A 10,993-nucleotide genomic window follows, 5' to 3' on the forward strand; every position below is an offset into this window, starting at 1 on the left:
CGCTGTAAACACATCATTATTTTCAAGATTAATCCTCAGAAATTACATATTTAAAGGGAAAAAATGGTCAGGAACCAACCCAACTTCTCCACACTTTACTTTAAATAAAACTCACAACATGTTTCATAAACAGAACAGAAACAAATATTTTTAGAATAAAAATCTGCTTGATTTCGTGTGGGTTTTTTTTTTCATTATTCCATCCTTTTACCAAATGGAGACCCAGTGGAGCTAAACATTAATTCCTTTTAGTCGATAAATTCAGTGTGTGGAAATTTAACTGTATTAGGTCATTTTCTCACGGTTATAAGTGGTTACAGAAGAGGTTCAGGCTCAGGAAAGACCGTCAGAAATCTTCTGTGTGAGCTAAAGTTCATAAAACAATGAGGATTCAGTCCGAAGGAGAGGATTTAGTAAACTAGATAATAAATAAATATATAAAACAAGATTAACTGGTATAAGAGCAGCTGAGAGATGGTAAAGATCAGCGGTCAGTTCAGAGGCAGGAAGCGTATCCCTGTATTAGGGCAGGGTCTACCATACTGTTCTGCAATGGTAGGTCCACTGAGAAGTCAGTGGGCGGAGCCTGGAAACGTTGGCGGGGGGGTCGCCCTCCCCTTTCAGGGATGGGCAGCTCTGAGTGGTGAGCAGGAATTGGCGAAGTGAAGAAATATGGATGGAGGAGAGCCTGCAGTAAGGAGGAGAGGACATGGAGAGCACCGATCAATAATCAGGTTATTAACCTTTATCTGAGTGATAATGGGTGATAAACAGACCACAGTGATCAGGGAAAATATAACGGCTATGTCCCAAGAAATGATTCTTTATGTAAAAATGAGAGGACCTCTGACCGAGCCCTGAGGAACTCCGTTTTTAAACTTAAGCTCTGCTTCAGGTTTCTTACCTCTCTGGCTGAGCAGCGCTGTTTAGATGGATACACCAGGAACTTATAGAGCAGGTCCACTGCCTGAGGGGGCGTGTCAGGGATGATTTCCTCCAATGGGATCGCTGGATTCTCCTTAAAGGTGATTTTATTGTAATCTGGCAACTCCACAATCTCCTGGAGACAGACAGGAGAGGGATTAAAATGTTTTAACCAGTTTCACAGCCATAAAAGAAAAGAACAAGACAAAATTAAACTTTGCATTATTTTACCTCAGCCTTCAGATAAAATCTCACACAGACCACAAAAATGGCACCAGACTTCAAACAGTTGTTGGTTTTTAGAGTAAATTACACAGGATCAATTTTAGGTCCAGTTTAATTTCTCTACATATTTATCATAATTTACTGCTAGTCTACTGGATTTCCTTTAATCTTAAACTAAACATTTTAAATAAAGCTAACTGGAGACCAACCAATATTTCAGGCAGATGATTGCAGGCCTATCACATATAATAATATACTGATGATGATTATAATGTAGACTATGCACTAAAAAAAATTATTTTTAAAAAATAACACATTTCGTCTTTTTAGCACATTTAAATTTAATGAACATGGATATCGGCGGATATTTATATGCACTATGTGCAAAGATGAAAGAGTAAACACTGCCACTGAGTGAATACATGTGGAAATTAGGCATCCTCATTGTGTTTACATTTTCAGAATATCAATTTATATAAAAGGCAGAATGTGTGAGATGATAATTTGATATAAAGCTTAATAGTTTAACCTAATACAAAAAGATCCCTAAGAGAATGAATGTATATTAATGTAACGTCCCCTGAAGTGATGGAAAAACCAGTGTGTGTCTTACAGGCCAACTGTCCTGAGTCGGGGTTCCCAGCACTCTGAGGACACAGCAGAGCTGCTCGATGTCGTTCTCTCCAGGAAACAGAGGAGACGAGTTCAACAGCTCCCCAAAAATACAGCCGACTGCCCTAAAACACACACACAAGCACTCACACACGGACTAAACAGAAAGCTGTGACTTCAGACTGCTGCTGCCCCCTGCTGTTCATCTCTGATCACTGGACCCATTTACACCTGAGCAGGAACTGTGAACACTAACAGAGTGAGTGTACGGAAGCTAAAGCTTACTCTTTCTATGTTACATGGTCCCATGTTACATAGTATGTTAAAGAATAATATATAATAAAATACGCTGATACAGGAAAAGAATACAAGCATGCACAACAGAAACAAAAGCATCCAGGTTTATTGAGTAAAAGCTAAACAGCGGAGGATTCACAGTAGATAATCAAATCAAATCAAATTTATTTGTATTGCACATTTAAAGACCAAAGTACACCAAAGTGCTTTCCAGTAAAACCATGATACAGATAAAATCACAATATAAAATATGAATTACAGATATAAAATAATTACATAATATAAATGCAGAGCCAGGTGAAAAATCACACTAATTAGCCTCGAATCCCTGGTTAAATGTAAGTCTATGTAATGTAAATCTATATAATGTAATGTAAGCTGTAATGGTCGAACAACAGCAAAAAAATAATACTGTGGGCGCTACTTTTAGCAGCATTTTCAGGGTTGTACTTACCACAGGTCGACTCCCTCGTCATACTTTCGGGCTCCGTACAGCAGCTCAGGGGCTCTGTACCATCTAAACACACAGTGGTCAAATGTAACTGAGCACATTTACTGCACATTACTGATAAAGTACTGATGTCCAGTTGAAAGTGGTGATTATTTTAGAATGAACTGAACCAGCAAGTCACATGACATGGCGACTTTAACATGATTATTATTCACAGGCGTAATGAGCACCTCAAATCTGAATATGTGAATCTGTTCTGTGACACATTTGTTCACCAGTCGAGCTTTAAAGCAAGTCTGAGTGAATATTTAAAGTATCATCTGACTGCATTTTACATGTCACCACGTGGATTTTTCCCAGCAGCACTAAAGCTAATGCTGTGTTAGTGCTACTTTACTTTATAGAGCCATTTTCTGTATTACATTCAGCCTTTTAGATACTGCATTACTGCATTTTATATACAAAAGTACTTACTTTTAGGTTCATTATATTGCATTTAAATTTTCACTCGAGATCTTTCATTTTACTGTCATTTTTCTATTTAAATGAGCATTTTGCTCTTCGTGTTTTGTACCTCACTGAGTTCTTTTGGTAAGTCATACTGTATTTTATTTTGATTAGCTAAAGCTAGCTGCTAAATAAAGTCATATTTACCTGGTGGCCACCTGGTGGCTGTACAGCCTCTCTCCCTGCTCGCTGAATAGCCGGGCCAGACCAAAGTCTGCAATCTTCAGGTGGCCTGAGGAGCTGATGAGCAGGTTTGCTGGTTTCAGATCCTGCAAACACACAAACGTCACTTTATAATGGTTTGATTTATTTTGTTAAAGCAAAAGAAACCCAAACTCTCCACATATTTCACATATTTTCAGCTTTTCATTTATTATGAATAACCAACAGTATTTAAATATCCTTGTATGTTTAAGTGTTGCTTGTTACAAACGCAGGATTCACTGAGAAAACAGTCAGATGACTCATTAATGATAATAACTGTTAGCTGCGCTCACCCGGTGCATGACATTGTTGTGATGCAGGAAAGCCACGCCCTTCAGCAGCATCATCATGTAACTTTTGACCTGCGCAGGAGTCAGAGGGCGCTGGGAATTCCTGATGACCTCAGAGAGGTCAGACAGCATGAAGTCGAACACCAGGACGAAGCCCGTGCCGTGAGGAAAGACGTCCTTCAGCTTCACCACCTGAGGAGGAAGTCACAGAAAGAAGTCCTGCATCCCTTCAGACTCCAGACACTCTGCAGCTTCTTATAATTTTCTCATATAGCCTAATCTCCTTTTTATTAACATGTCTGTTATGCTCGGCTCTGTTCTTGCTGCTCTACTCTGATTGTCTATGTTTTCCATGTATGAATTTTTGGTTTCTGTTATATCTTGTTTGTGATATCCCCCCAGCCACCAGGGGAGCTGGAGTGTATCCCAGCTACCATAGGGGAGAGGCAGGGTACACCCTGGACAGTCTGTTGCAGGGCTAACACATAGAGACAGACAACTATTTGTACTCACATTCACACCTATGGGCAATTTAGAATTACCAATTAACCTAACCCCACTAACTGCATGTTTCTGGACTGTGGGAGGAAGCCAGTGTACCCGGAGAGAACCCAGGGAGAACACGCAACCTCCACACAGAAGGGACTCATACTCAGGACCTTTTTGCTGTGAGGCAGCAGTGCTACCCACCGCACCGCTAAACACTAATCAAATTTTAAGATTAAAATGACTCTTATCTGTAAAAACTCTCTGCACATTCACTCACATGCTCGTTGTCCTTGATCTCCTGCAGTGCTTTAATCTCCCTCAGAGCCTGGTTCGGAATGCCGTCTTCCAGCCTCCTCAGAGCCACTTTCTTCAGAGCCACCGTCTCCCCTGTCTAACACACAAGAGCATTTCCATGTCACATTTCTAAGCCGCTGAGGTTAGACTCCAAATTTAATGCTGATCGGATTACACAAAGAAAAGGGGGGGGAAAGAAATGAGGTAAGATGCAGACATAAAAGCACCAGTCCGTCACCTCAATATGTTTGGCCTTGAAGACTATGCCATGAGCTCCTTCTCCTGTCCGACCCAGAATGTTGTACTGCTCCATGTTTTCATGAGCGTGTAAAACAGCTTCAGTTAATCTGGATTTAATCTGGTCACAACTCTCACTGATTTTTTTTTTTTAATTCAAAGAGTGGTTTGAAGTAAACCCCCAATGATGTACAGATTAGCTCCTTGGAGCAGAAAACCAGAGAGAGGAACGCCAACCTCGAACTTCACTCATAAATTAAGCTGTTCATGATGCTGCGCACGTTTTCTCAATAAGATATAGTTATTAAACTATTATTTTAAGCCCAGTAAAAGTTGAAACCGTTAACTTACATTCGGCTTGTATTACATATGCAACAACAAACAGCTGTAAAGAAAAGTCTCTCAGAAAATAAATCCTGAGACAGCTAGCTGTTGGCTAACGTTGCCTTGGCAACGTCTTAACTCCGATTACCCAGCTAAAATTTTAAAACTTGTCACTGTTTAACTTCTGCTCCCGCAGACACGCACGCTTGTTAAGAAAGAAACTACAAAAACGACGATATGTAATTTTTTAATACGCATTTTCATTTAGGACGTTTTAATAATTGTTTCGTGCTACAGATCCGCCCGTGGTCTGCCATGTTTGTTTACAGTGACGTCATGAGACAGGACCACCATAGAGCCAGAGCAGGTAGAAAGCATTAGGCAGAAACAATGTTTTATTTTATTTTATTTTTGATTCTTTTTTGTTGTTCTTGTTCGCTGTTTCATTTTTTTTAACGTTCAACTTTGTTTTTCACCCTAGTTTATAAAGCACGTCTTTTGAACTGTATAGAGATGTACTTGATGTGTCTAAAATTTAAAATCTGCTCAGGCAAATCCTTCTAATTTCCCTGACCGACAGACAGACTTTTTTTAATCCAATTGGGAAATTCTTTTTTACAGCAGCACGATAAAGAATAAAAAATTATTCACTCCGTACTGGTATTGTACATAACGAAAAAGGCTTTCTATTCTAGTATATTAAAAAAAAATAAAGTAAGGCTTTTTTTGAAATTCCGAATTTATGCTATCATTAGTTGACAAGCGTTTGCTGTCGTTTTGTCTTTTCTGTTCTCACAAAATCTATTCTTTGGGTTTATTTGGAAACCCGGAAGTACTTGTTCACAGTTTCTTCCTATCCGGTGTAGAGTGGCGTGTTTACGTCCTGTGTTAAGCATGCTAGCCGGAGAGTTTGGTGTCCAGAAACATTAACGTTTACGACAGAGAAATCGGGTAGTTGGCAGCTGGACTTTATCTGCAGCTCAACCGGATGTTTTTTCTGTTGTTTGTAGCTTCTTTAAAAGAGAAGACAGTGAAGAAATGTCTGCTCCCGACAATGCCACAGCTAGACCTAACGTGGACCAGAAGGTGCTGCAGTATGAAACCTTCATCAATGAAGTCCTGAAGAGAGACTTACAGTAAGAAGACACTACCGCTGATGTCTGAACACAGTTTATTATGTCCGTACAGAAAGCTTTATTCAGTTACAGAACTTTAAAAACTAAAGTAAAAGAAATGTAATCTGTAGTTAAAGTAGTGCAAAATACTTGTGTAGATAGATAGATGTAGATATGAACTCAGATTTTTTTCCTGGCAGACTTTGAGCAGGTAGTAGAGGCGATATGAAGGTCAATGAGGAGTGACTACAAATTAAAGTAATTTAAAGCTTAATTAACAGCCTAATAAATGTCAAGTCTCACAGCTGCTGATTGTATAATAGTGCTGGTGTCATTTTTGGTCCCCCTCTGTGCCTTAATTACTTGCAGACTGATTATTAAATACTTACACTCACAGGTCACTTTATTGGGAATACCTGCTCAACCCAAATATCTCATCAGCGATTCATATGCCAGCAACTCAATGCATTTAGGCATGTAGACGTTGTCAAGACAGCCTTTGCGTGCAATGTGTTTTTAATACAGTGGGATTGTCATACATGTCACTGCTGTGCCAGCACTGCAACAACTGGGTCAACAAACCAGACAGAACTGGAGTGTTTTGACCACACTAAGAGGAAACATCTTAAATTCCGTACTGCTTCACATTCTGTAGCCAGTACTGCAGAGCAGAGCTCAGCATGAGCTAACAGAGTGCGAAGCACATCCAGTTATGTTAATTTACAGCTTTATATTGTTATTCTTGCACACTATGACACTAGAGTAGCTTTGCATGATTCATAGTAATCATGCAAAGCTACTAATTATTACTAAAATAAATTTTTTTTGCCTTTGACATGACCGGTGTAGCTCCTCAGACAGCAGGTGGGTGGGCTATATTAGGGATATCTCTTCTCAATGACATCATACAGATTCAAGACTTGGAAAAGTATTTAGAGGAATCTAAGGCCTTAGCCTTTGGTTCACATGGGTTACTTGTACATGCACAGACCCGACTGGTTGTGTTTAATGTGAACACTGAGAATTTTATTAGGGTGTAAGAAAAGAAATACAGAAATTACTTTGTACAATTACAGAACAAAATGGTGCAAAAATCTAAAAACTACATGTAAGAAGGAGCTCAGTTATATAGAAGGGATACAATAATGAGTTTGAATCTGTTGTAAGTACACATGTGTGATGGATAAGAAGGGTAGATCTAATCTTACAGGTATTTATGTGGTTCTTCAGGTTGGCATCTGACTGTTTGGTGACACAGACTAAAGAGCTGAATTATTTTGGTCCATCTGAAGGCGTTAATGTTCTCTGTAAATCAAGTGACGGCTGTCGTTTGGCAGGAAGGTGGTGGAGCAGAGGGATCAGGTTTATGAGAAGATCTCTCAGTACCTGCAGCTGAAGAACACCATACAGAGTCTGCAGGTAAACGCACACAAAATGTATTGTGTTATTTTGAAGGCCTGTAGGTTTTTCAGTTTAGAAAAGAAGAGATTTCCACATTAAACTGGAGATCGTTGTAGTGATTCCCAAGTGTTTGTGCTGGCTGTCATTCTCTGTTAATGTTAAACGCTTCAGTCTGCTGGTTAATGAGCTGCAGACTGAACTCTGCTGATACAGACACCTCTCTCTGTAGCTTCTCTGTGTGAGCTGTTTCTGTAATTCAGCACACTCTTCTGTGAGGAAAGGTGGAGGAGCTTATCGCACCTCCATCAATACAGCTGAGCCTCACTGCAGCTGTTTATCCAGCAGATCAATACGTGTGGCTCATTAGGCCGAGAGCTGTGAACCCAAACCTCCATCGTCTGGATCAAAGAGCCTGAAACTACAGCTGGAAAAAAAAAAACATTCAGACATTTTACCTCCACTTTTCAGATATTTGAAAAGATAATTTTTTATTTGTTTTTATTTTATTTAGAGGATAGAAGTTTTAATTTTAGTTTTCAGATATTTTTAAAATCATTTTCATAATCATTGATGTCTGTGTAGGTTTTCAGTCATCCGGGTCATGGTAATCTAAGGAGCTTGGAAAGAAAAGCGACTCAACTTCTTTAAGTTTCTTGAAGACGTTTCATCCAAGAAGCTTCTTCAGTTCTAAAACCAAACAGTGGAGAGTCCCAGGTATTTAAGTCCTAGTGGGAGTTGTCCCATAAGAGGGTCGTTGACCGACTATTGATCGTGTGCCTCATCACACACCTTGGCTCATGTGATGTAATATTTTGAATTCTCCACTATTTGGTCTTAGAACTGAAGAAGCTTTCCAGCTGAAACGTCTTCAGTCGCTTTTCTTTCCAAGCTCCTTACATATTCACTGATATATTTTTCTGCGGAAACCCCTCCAAACAAGCCAAACTCATTCAGTCTCTTTTCTAACTGTCATGTCATGAACTTTAACCTCTAACATGCTAATTGAGGCCTGTAGATGCTGAGATGAGTACTTTTTTTCTCTGAGCTTGGGCCGCCTGTTCCACGAGTGAATGAAAGTCACACTCTTCTTTGTGTTCCTGCAGGAGGCGGGCTCTCAGCAGCTGAAGACTGACGTTGATCTTGGCTGTAACTTCTACGTTCAGGCTGAAGTGTGAGTTGCTGACACACGAAGGTCATCAGCAGCTGTTCTGCATTCAAACAGGCACAAATGCTGCATTTAGGCTAATGAAATGTGCTGCGAGACTCCAGAGAGGCAAGAGGATCCGTGCTCTGTGTTTACTGTTTAAACTCAGTTCTCGTTTTCTTTTCCTCCATCAGCGAGGACTCATCCAGGATGTTTGTGGCCGTCGGTTACGGTTTCTTTGTGGAGATGACTCACGACGAGGCTCTGAGGTTCATCGAGAAGAAGACGAGTCAGCTCACAGCGTGAGTTCATTGTCACTGTAACACTATTAAGATTAAAAGTAGGAGAAAAAAGCATAAAAAAATTAATTATGTTTCAGATATGTTTCAAATGAAGGTCAGGATTTCACTTTGTTGTGAAATTATTTGAAAAAAATATGTTAGAACTATTTATTTTGAAATGTCCTGATTTTGTTTTTAGATATTTTTGGTGGGTTTTCTGAACATCTATGATTTTATTATTAATTTTATCTTTAGATATTTCTCAAGTATTTTTTTCACACTTAAATTTTCCAGTTTAAAACATTGATATTTTTGTTGTATTTTTTTTTCTGACAAATTCCTGTTTTTATTGTACTTAAAAATTAAGTTTTATTAGTTTTATTTTATTATTTATTTATTGGAATTATTGCTAATTATTACTATTTTTTTATTTTATATCTTTTGTAAGATTTTTTTTAATTTTTATTATTATGATTGATTATTTTTTTATGATTTGTTGTTGCAGACTAATGTCTATTAGCTAGCTCATGTTAGCTCTTTGCTAGCACTGTCACTTTCTCTGAATGAGAGATGCTAGCCATGCTAACCCTGTGTTTGTGTTACAGCTTCACTGAGCAGCTCACAAAAGACTCTGCCAAAATAAAAGCCCACATCCGCATGGTGCTGGAGGTCAGTTTCTTCTCAGGCCGATTATAGGACAGTTTTTATATAATAATAGTTTCTGTTGGGTGCAGGAGTTTTCCTCTGGCTTATACTTAAGTACTAAATAACTTGTTACTCATTTCTGAGGATTTTACAGTCAGTGAAGTTTGAACATTGAACTGGAAATAAAAAGTTTTGCCCACCTGATGAAAAATAATCAAGATCAGATTTGAATATGTTCAGTTAAAAAACTGTTTTTCAGTATTTACTGGTGACAAAAGGGTTAAAATAGTCAGATTTATCTGATTTATAATCAGATGTTAAAGAAGCAGGTAAAGAATCTGATTGGCTGCTCTTTTCTTCTTCATGTTTCCCTCCTCAGGGTTTGAGGGAGCTGCAGGGCCTGGGCGACCTGCCAGAGAGCAGAAGAGGAGACGTTTTTTAGACTTTCCCGCCTGACCAGCTGCAGAGGACGGGTTAACGAAAGCCGGCTGCTGATGTCAACGGTGTGCTTTGGGAAAACAGGGTCGAGGAGAAGGAAAGGCTTCAGGTCTAAAGCCTGAAAGTCGTCACAGAGCTGAAGAGGAGGATTAGTGCCTGAGCCTTCTCAGAGTCAAAACTCACAGTCATGAAACGCCTACACTCGACGTGACTTTGTGTCTTTGTGAAACTCGTCTGTTGAAAATCAGAGAATATTCCTGTTTTTTGTTGTCTTCAGTGTCACATTGAAAAGGGGGCTGCTCAGAGATGATCCTGCAGCCTCTAAACAGACACTTTCAGTCAATGTGACAAATTCAGGTTCAAACAAACCTGATCTCATAGGTTGAAAACAATGTGACAGGAAGTGAGTGATGTTTCACTGTTTGGAGTTTGAAATAAATTGTTTTGTGAAAATGATCCAGACAGCTTTCCTTCCTTCGGTTTGTTGGACCTGTGCTCAAGGTGTTTCCTGGGTTTTCATAGAAATTCTTTGGATGTTTTACTGAATCTTTGAGGATTTCACTTTTTTTCCCCTGACTAGCTGTTTTCTAAAGTTCTTTGAGAATGATGTGTTTATTCAGGTGTTTCAGGACTTTTAGCATCTTCCAGCCGCCTCCTGGAAACCCTGCTGAGGCTGATCCGACACCAGGATGGGTCCACATTAACGGGTGGTTACTCTCCTCTCCTGGTTCTCTCTTGAGCCATCTTGAAGTTTTCTCATCTGTTTCAGTGGTAATACAGATGTCTGTTCTCCTTAATCTTCTCTTTAATGCCCAACAAGTTGAAGGCTTTAGACGCAACACCTCCTCATCCGGCCTCCACTGGGAGACACTTTGCTCTCCATTCAGCTTGCTGACAGCCGGCCTCTTCTACGGCGGTCAGCCATCCTCCAGGAGTGGGGCTGGTGACTCCCCTTTGCCAAACACGGTGTGTCTCTGGTTTCCACAGTTCGGTCCAAGTTCATGTTCTCTTTGACCCTGCTGCCTCATTCCCACCATCTTCCTCCTCGACTGCTGTTCTCTTCCTGGACTAAGCAACACGTCTTTCGCTTTGATGATGTCACGACAGGAAGCCGA

General features: G+C 39.7%; 2 protein-coding genes across 3 annotated transcripts; one reads left to right on the plus strand and one right to left on the minus strand.

Moving 5' to 3' along the window:
* Positions 1-80: 80 nt before the first annotated feature.
* On the minus strand, positions 81-5,133 carry cdk20 (cyclin dependent kinase 20). The gene is made up of 8 exons (XM_004568174.5): positions 4,532-5,133; positions 4,277-4,390; positions 3,514-3,702; positions 3,164-3,285; positions 2,513-2,575; positions 1,763-1,886; positions 905-1,060; positions 81-688 (listed from the first exon to the last, which is right to left on the minus strand). The coding sequence occupies exons 1-8, from the start codon at positions 4,604-4,606 to the stop codon at positions 497-499; spliced, it is 1,035 nt and encodes a 344-aa protein (XP_004568231.1). The 5' UTR covers positions 4,607-5,133; the 3' UTR covers positions 81-496.
* uxt (ubiquitously-expressed, prefoldin-like chaperone) lies at positions 4,360-10,334 on the plus strand. Of its 2 annotated transcripts, none has more exons than XM_004568172.2 (7): positions 4,360-4,497; positions 5,865-5,990; positions 7,307-7,388; positions 8,474-8,541; positions 8,709-8,816; positions 9,401-9,464; positions 9,820-10,334. In XM_004568172.2, the coding sequence occupies exons 1-7, from the start codon at positions 4,493-4,495 to the stop codon at positions 9,880-9,882; spliced, it is 516 nt and encodes a 171-aa protein (XP_004568229.2). In that variant the 5' UTR covers positions 4,360-4,492; the 3' UTR covers positions 9,883-10,334. The 2 variants fall into 2 exon arrangements, with proteins under 2 accessions (XP_004568229.2, XP_004568230.1); XM_004568173.2 differs by lacking the exon at positions 4,360-4,497 and adding an exon at positions 5,150-5,221.
* Positions 10,335-10,993: the final 659 nt, after the last annotated feature.

This window comes from Maylandia zebra, linkage group LG20 (assembly GCF_041146795.1).
Source record: "Maylandia zebra isolate NMK-2024a linkage group LG20, Mzebra_GT3a, whole genome shotgun sequence".
Classification (NCBI taxonomy): Eukaryota; Metazoa; Chordata; class Actinopteri; order Cichliformes; family Cichlidae; genus Maylandia; species Maylandia zebra.